Source organism: Lycorma delicatula, chromosome 1 (assembly GCF_047948215.1).
Source record: "Lycorma delicatula isolate Av1 chromosome 1, ASM4794821v1, whole genome shotgun sequence".
In the NCBI taxonomy this organism is placed as follows: Eukaryota; Metazoa; Arthropoda; class Insecta; order Hemiptera; family Fulgoridae; genus Lycorma; species Lycorma delicatula.
In genome coordinates this window covers 38,485,801-38,502,278 of record NC_134455.1, presented here as the reverse complement: position 1 = coordinate 38,502,278, position 16,478 = coordinate 38,485,801, and the positions used below count along the sequence as shown (strand labels likewise).

At 35.8% G+C, this 16,478-nt stretch overlaps 1 protein-coding gene across 1 annotated transcript; it reads left to right on the top strand.

Annotated features, from left to right (window-relative positions):
• Nucleotides 1–15,377: 15,377 nt before the first annotated feature.
• LOC142317480 (uncharacterized) lies at nt 15,378–16,040 on the top strand. The gene has a single exon (XM_075354046.1). It carries the CDS (start codon nt 15,378–15,380, stop codon nt 16,038–16,040), a length of 663 nt encoding a protein of 220 aa, XP_075210161.1.
• Nucleotides 16,041–16,478: the final 438 nt, after the last annotated feature.

Sequence of the window (16,478 nt, the reverse complement as noted above, 5' to 3'; positions counted from 1 at the left end):
GATACATGCATGGTATATTTCCAAAAGTTAAGGTGGTGCGAGCAATTAAGTTTGTCTCCACCAATCGCTACACAACTCAATTTAGTTCAGGGCATGATGCACTTAAGAATAGTTTGTCTAGGTTTATTTGGTTTATTCGGGCTTGTACTCGGACTGTAAGTTGATGACACTGCGAGCCATGTCCTTTATGTTTATCCCCGGTAGGAGACTGACCGTAACAGAATTGTTAGGGAACTCGAGAAGTGAATTCCTTTCATCATCTGAGAGTCAACTGGAAGACTCGCAGAGAATAAAATATTGCAGCTGATTTCCTCCCTTTTCTCGCCCTGACCAGAACGGCAGAAGAGGTATGGTAGACCCCGGTTGCCGGTTGTCTCGGGAACACCTGGGGGGCAGCTTATTGGCCAAACACAGGCGTGTTGGCATCAAGCCACAGTTAGTTACAAATTGCGGTGATGATTACTAATATTAGCTGTCGGCGGAACGGCAACTGCACTGCTGGGGATACGAGTAACCATGCAGCCGTGAAGTGTTTCACGGCATTTTACTTTCACTACGCCATCGTCGTGATGGCGTAGTGAAAGTAAAATTCACGCGAGACTTTGCGATGGAGCTGAGTGGGAGGTCTTTCCGCCTCTCCCTGGTAGACCGGGCCGAAGTCCGCAAATGAAACCAAGTCAGGGGTATGCACTGAAATTCTGAGTTCACTACAGGAACTATTTCGGCTTTGCGAACAATTTTTTTGGTGGTCTTATTTATTCTATTGTTTCGAATATTCTGAGACATTTAAGAAATTAGCTCTGCAACATGTAGAAATAGGCGAGGGGTTCGTGCTTCCGCGAACTCGGTTAGCTAGTTTAGAGGGGAACGATGTAAAACATTCAAGATGTCCAGATGAGTCCTGCAGGGAATGCGAAAGCTGACTTCAAAAATCACCAATGTAAATGTTTACCGAGGCAGTTACATCGGGTCATCCCAACGAGGTTTAGCTTATGGGGGGAGGAGAGTGTAGCGACCGAAAGCTGCACTCGACGGATGTCTTCCCCTACGGGGTTCGGAGGTTCCACCGGTCCATTTTCGAGAACTACAACTGAAACACGGGCGTATGAGGGGATAATAAAGGCCGACATCGCCGTCCTTCTGCTGCAGGAGTGTAAGGAGTTTTGGAACGCCACTCATAATGATGCATGGACTAGTTTTGGCCTTGGCTGGGGAGAAAGTATGGTGAAGTTGGTTATCATACCAACTTCACATTAAAGAGAGAGCTGCTCTCTGGGCACGAAGAATTTTGGACTTATTTACATAGGTTCAGAAGGCGAGAATATTCCCCGTGTGCATTTATTGTGGGCAAAACGACACCCCCTGAGCATAGGTTTTATGTGTATCTCTGGTGGGCAGAGGTGACGGAGAGACTACGCCTAGCGTGGCTAGTGCCAGAAACCCCCGTCGATTACATGTTGCGTGGTGAGGATGACTGGCGGGCTGTTGACGAACTAGCGGCTGAGATTGTGAAGTCAAAAGAAGAGGAGTATCATAGCTAGGAAGCAGACTGAGGAACTACTGGTAGGAAAAGGGCGAACAACTTTAATAAGGATGTGGCGGCGGTTCGCTTCCTTCCCTTAAGTAGACCGTACCCGTTGAGTGATTCGGGGCTCCGAGGGTCTTGGGAGTGGTGCCAGTGGCTTAGGCGGGCAATCTAAGAGGTGGGAGTTAAGACTGTGTCCCTTTGGGGACACGGGTCCCGTGGGTCCCTTTGGGGATTCACCCTTTGTTTAAAGCAAGACATATAGACCATAGTCCCGATAGGAATCACTGTTGGGTGGGAGGGGGGGGGGTCCCCGTAAGAGGCACGGCAACGGCAGACCATAGACCCAGTAGCGGGCCCTTTTAGTGTTCCCTCATTTCAGAAGAGGCGTAGAAAACAGAGTCCCGGCCGCTTTGTTGCTCTGCCGTAGATGTCAGAGCCTGACGCGGCGGGAGTTCCTGATTGGTTAGAGGCGAGGCTCCTCCCAGGACCGCGTAAAGCTTGATTGAAAGTCCAGTCCTGGAAGGCTGGGGAAAAAAAACAGTTAGACGAAATCAAACTTCCATGATTGTATGATTATTTATTTTATGAGATATTTTCTAATCAACAGCGGTGCTTCAATAATACAATTTTTAGTTGATTTCTGCTCGTAATTAGGTATTATTTTTGAAGTAATTAGGAGTGAGATTTCTCCCACAGTGAATAATAAATTGTAATAGCAATTTTTTTTAATCAATGCAACATATTTCTTACGTGAAGTCATGTAGTTAGATAGTTCCTTTTTGCTTTATTAGAAAAATCTAAATATTCTAATATAATTAAGGACAATTTAGTGATTACTGGTATATAAATTACGTAATTTAGTCGTTTCGTAAAACGGAAAGTCTTTTCAGTTTTTTCACATTGTTTTTAAAATTCAAATCTCTTATACTCACTTACATTAAACTTATGTTGTAAATTTACTTGCTATTGATTCTTTTTTAGCAATTGATTTATTTCATGTGGGTAAGTACTTACTCCTCTTTCATTACCGATACAAAACAAAGAGGTACATAAAGTGTTAGTCAAATGGTAGTCAAAATCAGATCTGTGATTGATCTGTGTATCTTGCATTGAGTATAAATAAGTTTTCTTACCCACCTAATATCTAGAAAATAACGATTTAAAAGAAAATCACGAAAATTAAGAGCAAGAATATAATAGAATATATCATTACTGTATTTGTGTACATATTCTAATTTTAACTAAACAATTTACTAAATTAAAATTAAATAAGTTAATTCATACAAACTTCACAGACTTTTTTTTTTTTTTTTTTTTTTTGTCTTCAGTCATTTGACTGGTTTGATGCAGCTCTCCAAGATTCCCTATCTAGTGCTAGTCGTTTCATTTCAGTATACCCTCTACATCCTACATCCCCAACAATTTGTTTTACATACTCCAAACGTGGCCTGCCTACACAATTTTTCCCTTCTACCTGTCCTTCCAATATTAAAGCGACTATTCCAGGATGTCTTAGTATGTGGCCTATAAGTCTGTCTCTTCTTTTAACTATATTTTTCCAAACGCTTCTTTCTTCATCTATTTGCCGCAATACCTCTTCATTTGTCACTTTATCCACCCATCTGATTTTTAACATTCTCCTATAGCACCGCATTTCAAAAGCTTCTAATATTTTCTTCTCAGATACTCCGATTGTCCAAGTTTCACTTCCATATAAAGCGACACTCCAAACATACACTTTCAAAAATCGTTTCCTGACATTTAAATTAATTTTTGATGTAAACAAATTATATTTCTTACTGAAGGCTCGTTTAGCTTGTGCTATTCGTCATTTTATATCGCTCCTGCTTCGTCCATCTTTAGTAATTTTACTTCCCAAATAACAAAATTCTTCTACCTCCATAATCTTTTCTCCTCCTATTTTCACATTCAGCGGTCCATCTTTGTTATTTCTACTACATTTCATTACTTTTGTTTTGTTCTTGTTTATTTTCATGCGATAGTTCTTGCGTAGGACTTCATCTATGCCGTTCATTGTTTCTTCTAAATCCTTTTTACTCTCGGCTAGAATTACTATATCATCAGCAAATCGTAGCATCTTTATCTTTTCACCTTGTACTGTTACTCCGAATCTAAATTGTTCTTTAACATCATTAACTATTCACAGACTTGTAAAACATATTTTTAGTTTATTGCGTTTTGTTTTTAAGAATTCAAAATTATAGTTTAAATAATCCATTTAGGTTATGCAATAAAATAACAAATAACTATGAATAATTATAAAACATACATTGATGAAAGGACTAAATATTAATAAAAGTTAAAGTAGATAAAACTTAATAAATAATAAATCATTAGATATAATATTAATAAAATTAAAATTTAATTTTAATGAAATTTAATCTAATAACTTGTGTGTATCATGTGTTACTCTAAGTGATACATGAAATGCGCAAGTCATACACATCCTTTGAAGAAAAATTATGCAATACCAAATTTAAATATAAATGTAGTTATTATACCACTATGGTAAAAAAAAAAAATACATTAATATTTTTTATACTATTTTTTTTCACTATGGTATATGCTAATAAAACAATGCTTACTTATGTTAGTATCTTTATTATTAATTATCTCTTCTTCTACAACGCAAGTTGAATAAAATATAGAAGCTTGTTTTGATAAATCTGTTTAGGGAGAGACAGAGAACTAATTAATGAATGCGTAGAAAAAGAATCACAATGATAATAAAAAACATTTATAAATCTTGTTCACTGACGACACGAGACAGGATTGACACTAACAGGTGATAACATTTTTTCTATTGATAGTAACCTACGTTGTTCTTAAATAGAATGTTGCAGTTGTTTTTATTTACTGTTCAGTTGGCAGTATGTTTATTAAATTTAACTCTAATCATTTTCCTTTCAATACTTTTACATATTACTTTCAGAATTTCAACATTATGAAGTCAAATTTTTCACTGAGTGTTTGTGTTCTCTATTAAATGTGGATAAAACATCAAACCATTTTTTTTTTTTTTATTTAACATTTCTTAGTTTATCTTTTTTTTCCGGTTATTTATTCTGTTTCATTAAATAAAATAACAATTATTATTAAAATACAAAACTACTTATTTTAAAAAAAAACAGGAATCAGAAATAATTTCAAATTGATTAATTATTCTGGCTTTACCTGATAGTTAAATATCATAAACCTACAGATAATTTTATGTAAGACTGAAGATAATTTTTTAGTTAAATATCTATTTCAGAAACTCAATATTTCCAATTTTTTTTAAATATAAAAAAAATTTCTCAAAAGGATATTTAGCTGTGTAACCATTAAAAATAATGGTGCTCCATCTCCGTGGGGGAGTGGTAGCGTCTCGGTGTTTCATCCGGAGGCTCTGAGTTTGAATCCCGGTCAGGCATGGCATTTTCCATTCGCTAAAAAATTCCATTTCCATATCCCACGCACAAGGTATAGGCTTATCTGGTGACATTATCAAGCCAAAAAAAACGAAATTATCAATAAAAAGACATTAATAAGATATTGCGATTTATAACTTTTAAAAAATAGTTTATGCCTCATTGAGTTTAATCATTTAGTGAAAAAAATTGAATAAAGGAGAATTAACATAATATAAATGCATGGAGTTGAAATTATGTATCTTCTTTGAGCTAAATCATTATTCCTGAAAATAACAAACTTATGGAAATATTTAATATGACGTTGTGTAAAGCAGTAAAGGATGGCTTACATCATTCAACTTACGTTGCCATCTCAGGTACGTTTTAACCATCGATTAATTCAGCTTTAAAAAAAAAAATTCATACAATTCACGTCTTATTTTATAGGTTAAAATCAACTTCAGTTACAAAGTAAACATCAAATCCACTGTATAAACTTCCCTTGTTTAGAAAAATCTCATAAATCTAATAATAATTTTGGGGGCTGAGTTTTGATAGTTGCTGAATGTTTCGTTTGGTTGATAAAAATCGTCTTTTTATAACTTCAGTTGATTATTCAGCTAACAACATTATTACAAACTGAAGAATAGAAATCATATATTTTTTTTTTAAACTGAATTTATTTATTAATGTAAGATTATTTCCTTATTTATTTACTACATATTATTTTTAATTTATTTTATTTTGAAATGCCGAATATATATAAAAAAAATTAATGGTATGACGTTAATTTAAATGGAAAAAGAAAAACTGTTTATCTTGTGTGGTAAACTTGAAATTTTAGAATAGAAAAAAAAACAATTAAGTTTGTACAGAAATCGAAATCTAGAAATGGATTAAAAAGGAATTTAATTCAATCCAGACATCTGGTTTGAATGAAATGAGGGAATTGAAATTATGTTTCGTTATTCTCAAACAGTATTATCTTTGTTTTCTAAAGAAAGAAATTCAGCCCACATAGACTTTATTTTGTTATCGTGTTAGAATAAAGGAAAGATTTATGAATGGCCGAAAATATATTAAGTAAATAATGATTGACGATAACAATACGAAAATATATTTTGAATGATAAAATTTAATAAAGACGAAAAACAAAAACTGAATCATTATTAAAGTGATAGAATTACAATAATTTTTCTTGATAAGCATACCTTTCTACCACTTATTACAGTTCTATTTTCAATATAATATACGTGAGCAGTTATTGTTAACAAAGAACTGCTTTGCAGTACATCTCCTGTTCATCATAAAATAAAATTGAAAGAGGCGGTGGTAATCAGTACAATCATACATAAAGATTCTAAATGATGACCTAAATTTATTAACTGAATATTTCCTGAGTTATATATTGTATCTGACTGATCTACGTAATAGTTGATGGAGTAGTTCCGGAAGTTTCGAATAACATCAGTAGAGCATATGTAGTTACATGAACGACCACAAATGTGCTTGTAACGCCATTACGTGATATTTGGGAATAAGATGGCTACAGTGAAACACAAGGTTTTCTATGTTCTTGAGTACAGCGAACCTCCTTCGGCAACTGCGATGCAGCTGGTCTTTAGTCTCCAATTTAGCATTGACCCTCCTACAAGTAAGAATATATGACGTTAGTTTCACCAGTTTGAACAAACAGGGTGCATTTGTAAATGCAACAACACTGGCCCATCGCGTGTGGAAGAGAAAAACAAGAGAAGAATTCCAAGAAAGTCAACCCCCAGAGCCAGCAGAGTATTTGGAATACTTCAACCAGCTGTCTGGCGTGTTTTGAGGCGTCGTTTACTTTAGACGTTACACCGCCTACAAAATTTATGCGCTCTTCGCGGAGGTAATAAACCTAAGGGTGTTGAATATTTTGATCAAATGTTTGAAAACAGAGGATGAAAATTTTCTTCTGTGTTTAATTTTTAAAGATGAATTGATTTTACACTTCAGTGGAAAAGTGAATAAACAGAAGTTTCTCATATGAGGTGTAGAAAATCACCATGACACAATGCAACGTGAGACTGACTCCCTCAAGGTTAATGTGTTTTGCACCCTGTTGGTAACAAAGGTTAACCATTCTCTTTTGCGGAACACACAGTTATTGGGTTAACGTACCAGGACATGCTAGATAACTGACTTTTCCCAAAACTAAATGAAGATTGACAAGACTTCATTTTTCAACAGGACTGAGCTTCACGCAATTGGCACCAAGATGTTCGATTCTATCCGAATGAATCTCTATCTCAACGATGGACAGAACGTATGGGGAATGAAGACCTGGCTCTTCAGTTCTTCCCCCCTCCCAAATCACCTGATCTCATCCCATGTGACCTTTTCTTGTGGGGGTTTGTAGAAGATGCATTTTACCTACCCCCTCTGCCAAAAGATCAGGTGAACCTGCGGAACTGTATAACAGCTGCGGTGAACACAGTAACAAAAGGTATGCTTCTTAGCGCGTGGGGCAAGTTTCAGCTACCGCTAAGATGTGTACCGTGCAGCTAGATTGGGCCACATTGAACATATACGAATTGTATTTTTAAACTTTATTTTGAATATAAGCAAATATAATTTACCTCATATTTGTCATTAGCTCTTCTTAATTTGGAACAAAGAGTTCCGAAATTGAATTTATCATTTTGGATTACCTGAATATAAATAAATAAACAAGATACACGTAAAAGGAGATGAAAATTTAATAATAGTTGGAGATTGGAATGCAAGCATTGGAAAAGGCAAGGAAGGAAATATACTGGGTGAATACAGGCTGGGCAAAAGGAATGAAAGAGGGGACCGACTTATAGAGTTTTGCACGAAGTATAATTTAGTAATTGCCAACTCCCAATTTAAAAATCATAATAGAAGAATATACACTTGGAAAAAGCCAGGCGATACTGCAAGGTATCAGAAAGATTATATCATGGTTAAGCAAAGATTTAGAAATCAACTCGTTGACTGCAAAACTTACCCTGGAGCAGACATTGATAGCGACCATAATTTGGTGATAATGAAATGTAGATTGGGGTTTAAAACCTGAAGAAAAGTTGTCGGATGAATCAGTGGAATTTAGAGAAGCTTGAGGAAGAGGAGGTAAAGAACATTTTTGAGGAGGACATCGCAAGAGGTCTGAGTAAAAAAGATAAGGTAGAAAATGTAGAAGAAGAATGGGAGAATGTTAAAAAGGAAATTCTTAAATCAGCAGAACCAAACTTAGGCGGAATAAAGAGAACCGGTAGAAAACCTTGGGTTTCAAACGATATATTGCAGCTGATGGATGAACGTAGAAAATATAAGAATGCTAGTGATGAAGAAAGTAAAAGGAACTATCGGCAATTAAGAAATGCTATAAATAGGAAGTGCAAACTGGCGAAAGAAGAGTGGATTAAAGAAAAGTGTTCAGAAGTGGAAAGAGAAATGAACATTGGTAAAATAGACGGAGCATACAGGAAAGTTAAGGAAAATTTTGGGGTACATAAATTAAAATCTAATAATGTGTTAAACATAGATGGTACACCAATATATAATACGAAAGGTAAAGTCGATAGATGGGTGGAATATATTGAAGAGTTATACGGAGGAAATGAATTAGAAAATGGTTTTATAGAGGAAGAAGACGAAGTTGAGGAGGATGAAATGGGAGAAACAATACTGAGATCTGAATTTAAGAGAGCATTAAAAGATTTAAATGGCAGAAAGGCTCCTGGAATAGACAGTAATTCTATAGGTATTCCTATAGAATTACTGCGGAGTGCAGGTGAGGAAGCGATTGATAGATTATACAAACTGGTGTGTAATATTTATGAAAAAGGGGAATTTCCGTCAGACTTCAAAAAAAGTGTTATAGTTATGATACCAAAGAAAGCAGGGGCAGATAAATGTGAAGAATATAGAACAATTAGTTTAACTAGTCATGCTTCAAAAATCTTAACTAGAATTTTATACAGAAGAATTGAGAGGAGAGTGGAAGAAGTGTTAGGAGAAGACCAATTTGGTTTCAGGAAAAGTATAGGGACAAGGGAAGCAATTTTAGGCCTCAGATTAATAGTAGAAGGAAGATTAAAGAAAAACAAACCGACATACTTGGCGTTTATAGACCTAGAAAAGGCTTTCGATAACGTAGATTGGAATAAAATGTTCAGCATTTTAAAAAAATTAGGGTTCAAATACAGAGATAGAAGAACAACTGCTAACATGTACAGGAACCAAACAGCAACAATAACAATTGAAGAACATAAGAAAGAAGCCCTAATAAGAAAGGGAGTCCGACAAGGATGTTCCCTATCTCCGTTACTTTTTAATCATTACATGGAACTAGCAGTTAATGATGTTAAAGAACAATTTAGATTCGGAGTAACAGTACAAGGTGAAAAGATAAAGATGCTACGATTTGCTGATGATATAGTAATTCTAGCCGAGAGTAAAAAGGATTTAGAAGAAACAATGAACGGCATAGATGAAGTCCTACGCAAGAACTATCGCATGAAAATAAACAAGAACAAAACAAAAGTAATGAAATGTAGTAGAAATAACAAAGATGGACCACTGAATGTGAAAATAGGAGGAGAAAAGATTATGGAGGTAGAAGAATTTTGTTATTTGGGAAGTAAAATTACTAAAGATGGACGAAGCAGGAGCGATATAAAATCCCGAATAGCACAAGCTAAACGAGCCTTCAGTAAGAAATATAATTTGTTTACATCAAAAATTAATTTAAATGTCAGGAAACGATTTTTGAAAGTGTATGTTTGGAGTGTCGCTTTATATGGAAGTGAAACTTGGACAATCGGAGTATCTGAGAAGAAAAGATTAGAAGCTTTTGAAATGCGGTGCTATAGGAGAATGTTAAAAATCAGATGGGTGGATAAAGTGACAAATGAAGACGTATTGCGGCAAATGAAGAAAGAAGCATTTGGAAAAATATAGTTAAAAGAAGAGACAGACTTATAGGCCACATACTAAGGCATCCTGGAATAGTCGCTTTAATATTGGAAGGACAGGTAGAAGGGAAAAATTGTGTAGGCAGGCCACGTTTGGAGTATGTAAAACAAATTGTTGGGGATGTAGGATGTAGAGGGTATACTGAAATGAAACGACTAGCACTAGATAGGGAATCTTGGAGAGCTGCATCAAACCAGTCAAATGACTGAAGACAAAAAAAAAAAAAAACAAGATACTGCATTTTTGAAATGATTATAATTACGTCCCCATAAAATGAATTATCATGTTCCCATATTTTAGATTACATACAATAATTAAACGCGAAATAAAACACTGCGGGTGCTACAAATTATTATATTAGGTTTTATGTATCTCATACTTAGCTGATACGCGTATTAAGTTGTTCATTATATAAGACATATTCTTCACTCTAATTCCGATTTTATTACGTTTGTATGGTAAACGAAATTACAGTTGGAAAGAGTTGTAATCTAATAAAAAAACTTCAGTTTCGTTTCTATTCTACAATATTTACTTAACGCAGCTTTCGTAATTATAGATATTTTGATAAACCATACGTCGTTAATATTATTATTGTTACTGTTGTTGTATACGCTGGGTACCATTAAGTGTAATGGATTTTAAATTTGAGAAATTCACTTATTAGAATGGTAGAAAAAGTAATAGAATCTTCTTATTTTAGTCTTACAAAAAAGGATCAGGCAAGTAATTTCCCATTATCTTCGTCAGTGAGCGATATATATATATATATATATATATATATATAATTAATTTAAAACATGTTTTCTGCATATAAGCATGACAATTTCACTAAAATACAGGTAATAAGTGGTGCAAGGTAAGAGAAATGATTTTCACTGAGATTGACAGTATAATGCAAATCATCACGTTCATTAAGTGTAACTCGAGATTAGTACAACTCGTGGTTGTTTAGTAACATTTGTTCCTTAAAACCTTTACATGCATCACAGTCACAAGAAAGGTTATAAGAGAAAGTGTGAAGCAGCAAACTATTCTATCCTTTTCTATGAAAACATTTATGTTACATCCTCTCTCACACATTCATTAGGAAAATTATTATTGTTATTATTTTCCTACATGGTTTTTTTAAATTTTTCTCGTTATTTTTAAAGTTTTATGTGTGTTCTTGTAGTAAATATTTCACATCTTCATGTATCGTTTTCAAAATTTATGCTTTACATATCATCAGTAGTTAAACTTGAAAAAAAAAATTAAAAAAAGGTGAAATTAAATGAATTTTTTTTTTTTCAACTGCATTTCATATTTAACCAATACAATGTGGAATCTATATTTCGGATCTTAGATTGAGAGAATAAGATTTTATGAATTATATTTAATTATGTTAAATAGTTAACAATCCAAAAAAATTAAATTAAATTATCCAGTTAACAATCCCTTGTTATAGTATAATTAATCTACAGTTCTAATAAATCGACTATAATAAATGACTATTAGATGGTAATGACCATGAAAGTGAAACCGGAATGCGGTTTGGACACTGTGACAACTGTATAGAATTCAGAAATCCAAACAGTATTCTTCAGCTAATTTTTCCTGGGATACTTTTCCAATTCACAGAAATGGATCCATTTTTAGGAAAAAAAGAAACTGCAATACCATAGGATCAAGACATTTGAACAGTTTTATCAAGGTATATTGAAGGCAGTTTGGCTTGATTCCGTATATGCCTTGAAACTTACTGTAGGATACACAGTCGTAAACAGTTACAAAACCCATTAACAAAGACTTTTTTTTTAAGAGAAATAATTCAATTGCTTTCAGATGTATGAATAGGTTCAACGAAAAGAAAATACTAATCTTATTACATATTTCTGATTAGCAGTGGCTAATGTCATTATCCTCTGGTGCGGTAAATTCTGATTGACAAGTAATAATTATTTTCTATTAGTTATTGAACGTCATATTATTTATGCATGTAAACATTGATATGCAAGTGTAATTGGAGATTTTACTTTAGTTTTCGTTTCACCAAAACATTTCTTCCATTTTTAAAATGTAAAAAGCGGTAAAAATTACTTACCCGTTGGCAAATTGAAGTATTTTCGGCATTTTCTCAATAAGTATCGTTTGAAATCAACAGTCAAAAGACTGATTAATAATCATTTTTGAATTCACAGCATGATGTAACCAGTTTTTAATGCTACTGACAATCAATTTTATTCACGAAGCGGAAAGAGTGTACTCAACAGAAAGGATTAAAAAAATATCGATTCAAGAAGGGTGAATGCTTTACTGAAAACGCTTATTATTTTTGGATACAATGAAAAACATTGGAGTTGCCGCATCATAAATATGTCAAAACACATATTAAACAATGTTCCTTATACTTTTATCTTGATTAGGTGAATTGATTTTGTAGAGATCAAAATTTTCCCATAACGAAAATGACTAATGTTATTATCAGCTAATTGAAAACGGTAAGGATGGTTAGAGTATTGCTGGAGACTACATTACGGTAAGTGTCCTCCCCGGATTTGGCACCAATATCACAACAAGTTGTGTAAACATTGCATGAAACTAAAAAAAATTAACACAAACTTTTTTATAATAAGAAAATCTTACAAAAAAATTGTTTTACGCGGTGGTTCTTAAATGTTCAGCAATAAATTGTCAACAGTGGAGTGAATGGAAGGATGTCGTATGAAGATTACGCCACTCTAATAGAAAAAGGATTTATATATTATATACATACATACACACACGCATATATATATATATATATATATATATATATAAGTAGATTTTATCATCTACTCGTAATTAATTAAATCTGGAACCTTTATATACTGCAACCAAGTTCTTCTCTTTACAAGATTTCTGTCGAAATATGTAAAAGATGTAATCAGGTAATTTCACACCGACGGTTGAGATCATAACTATACAAATAACAGAAGATGGAGTTGAGTAAGTGTACTCGTACCGTACGGACGTGTTGTTGTGCTGCACCGTAATTATAATATTTTTGGTCTAGTTTTCCCGGCTTTTTCTTGGAGACGGACAATAGGTATTGTTAGGTGAGTGTTTACCGGATGTGTTTTGAAATTTTTACGATTTTTGGTTAACGGACGGGTTTTTATTGTGATTTTTGTCTTTTCATCCTTATTGTCACAGGCAATAAGGATTATAGTGGAGCGTCTCTTCGCTGTACGTGATTATTCGGTTATCTCTAGCTGATAACAGATAACATATTAGTAAGTGGTAATATAATTAATATAAATGTTATTTACGATAATTGATTACATCGGTCAAGGACTTAGGAAATTTTTCTAATATTTCCTACTGTGTATAGGAAATTTTACTGAGTGCTACGAAGCGAATTTAGTAGAGGGAATTCCTTTTCCATTATAACTCCTGCAATAGTTACCCTATCCCAAAACTTCCTTACTATAAATCCCGATCACAAAAATCCTCAACTTTTGACCAACTTAAAAAAAAAAAAAAACAAATTTGGGGCACCAGGGCGTGTGGGTGCTCGCTGGACTCGGAGTTGTCTTCTGAGTCCAGTGCCACACCATGAGAAGGCGTGGGTCACTTCCTTTGGAAGGGACATCCTCCCAAAGTGCTGGCACGACGAAATCGTCTGTAGTCAAGAAAATGGACATCAAAGGGAAAAAGAGAACCCGTCAGGGCTCCTCTGAACAAGAGGATGGGTCGCCCTACTCATTTGGCAGTCTGGTTCACCACCTTGGACAAGCGATTGATGCCCTGAAAAAGCATACGGGGTCAGGTTTGACTAGATATATAGCAGTCCACGAGCAGGAGCTGAGGAGAATACATGAGGACTTAACTGATCTGTCTGATGTGCCCCTTCCCGTATAAGTTAACACGCAGTCCACCCAGACTGATCCTGCTTCTGACACGGATCAGACAGAAAGCTTAAATCTTGATCTGTCTGATGATGAATTAATTTAGTTACTCCCACACAGGTGGTCTGCGTGGGCAATGAACAAGGTGAAAGTTGTTACTCTTCCGACAGAAGGGGATACATGTCAATTGTTGACATCAGTAAATCGAAGAGAGCGGCCACAGAGAAGATTCAAGCAGGCATGATCGCATTAGACTCCTCCACAATAATGGAGAGTCTCCAAATGGAGGCTACTAAGAAAAATAAATTTACTATTTTCTTCGATTCCGAAAAAGGGGAAAAGCTTGCGGCCAGATGCATTATAAATGCATTAAGAAAGGTACTAGTCAGTGTACGCAAAGTGACCTATATTCTACCAACTGGTGAATATGGCAATATTTTGAGAAAAATACTTATTTATTTGCATAAAACCAACGAGGAACCTGCAACATTGGTAGTACCCAGGAAATCAGACTCAAGCCGTGGTCGATCCAGATCCGCCTCGGCACGTCGCTTGACGCCTCCGGTTGAGGGGAGCAATATAGTAGTCATTAAGGGACAGGAAAAGTCCTATGCGGATCTGCTCCGTACCATGAAAGGTAATATAAACAAGGAAGAAGCTGGAGAAGTTCTTTCTCTAAGAAAAGGAAGGAACAACGAATTGGAGGTCAGGATCGAGGGTGCCAGGAAAAAGCAGGGCAATTCACCACGGTGCTTAAGGACAGAGCTGCTGACCTTCAGGTGGACGTAAGATCTAGAGGGGATAGACGCTCGGTAGTATACATCAAAGACTTAGAGGCAGACACGACTGAGTAAGAATTACAAGAAGCAATACATGCAACTATTGGTAAAAATGAATCGTTTAGAATTTCATCTATTAGACACGCTTATGGCGACACAAGAAATGCCACGATTATTACCAGTTATAAGGCAGCGGTCCAACTTGTGGCCAAAAGAATCAAAGTCGGATGGGTCCACTGCCGGGCTTATATCCGTACAGAGACCCAGAAATTTCGTAGATGTTGGTCGACTGGCCACACAAAAACTGACTGTAAGGTGCCCGACAGGTCAGCGCTGTGTTTTAATTGCGGCGCAAAGGGACATATAATAAGAGATTGCAGGGAGCAAATGAAATGTCTGGATATTTGTAGTTCTGATCACCGCACTGGAGGCGTGGGGTGCAATAAGAGAACGGATGGCTAAACTACTGCTGTCAAATGCCAATCGAAGTCTGCTTTCGCATTATCTAGTGGAGGAAATAGCCAGAAACGAAAGAGTGGACATTGTGGTGACCACTGAGCCAAATTATAGGACGGCGGTCCGTCACGACTGGCTTGCCGATGCATCTGGGGATGTGGCCATTCATAACGTCAGTAACAAACTAGGATAGCAGCTTCTCTATAGAAGAGATGGAATTTTGGTTGTGCTTTTGCCTGATATGGCCGTGGTATCTGAATACATAAGCTCGAATATTACTCTAGATACATATGAGCAATACATCTTCGAACTCACCGGAGTATTACAGCGGGCAACAAAAGGAATCGTCCTAATGGGAGATTTCAGTTGTAAACTGATATTGGCGGGGAGTAACTATTCAAACAGAAGAGGAGAAATATTTGAAAATATGATGGGAGTAGGTTTGGTATGCCTTAACGATAACTCCTACACATTTGAGGCAAGAGGACATAGATCTGTGCTTCACTTCACTTTGATTGACAGTCGTTGGGACTCATCATTCTTCCAATGGAGAGTCCTAAGGGAGGAGACCGCCAGCGATCACTTTCTAACACTGATGACAATGAAGGAAGCCTTACCGCCTATTGCCTGTCCTAGTGGGTATCCGCGTTTCACCAGTGGACAAATAAATAAAATCGTAGACAGAGCTGCCAACAAACAGTCTGACGGTAGGGTAGTCACACGGTCAGTTCTACAAGATATTATAATTGCTGAAATGGCAAGAATACCGTTGTCCAATACACGTCGCCCAGTCTACTGGTGGAACGCTGGGATTGCCGAGCAGAGGAGGAAGCATCAACTTTGTTGTAGAAAGAAGCACAGGACATTAAGGAACGGCGGCCCGGCGCATGAATTGGCATCAGTGACATTTGCTGAAGTAAGGAGTACCCTCAATTATTTAATTAAGCAGGCGAAAAGAGACAAATGGATAGAACTATGCACAGAACGCGATAACGATCCGTGGGCAGGCATATAAGTTGGTCACAGGAAAACTGGGGTGACGGTTGCCTACCCTAACTATGGAGAATGCTAGGGAACAATTAAATGTCTTATTTCCGGTTGATGACCCTGGAATAGCTGATTTGATTGATTGTAAAGAAAGAAGATTCACTCAGACCGAAGTTGCCGCAGCTATTGGAAGATTAAAAAACAAGAAAATCCCTGGTCCAGATAACATACCAGCTGCAATCCTTAAAGGACTCATGAATAGAGTTCCCTGGGAAATCTCAGATATTGTGATATGGAGTGCAAAATAAACTGTTTCTTGACATATGGAAGTAATCCAAGGTAGTTTTCTTATCGAAAAAGGCAGTCGACGCACAGACTATTACATACAGGCCACTTAGCCTTATAAATAATATCGGCAAAGTGGCAGAAAGATTAATAACAAATTCAATTATGGAAGAGCTCGAAG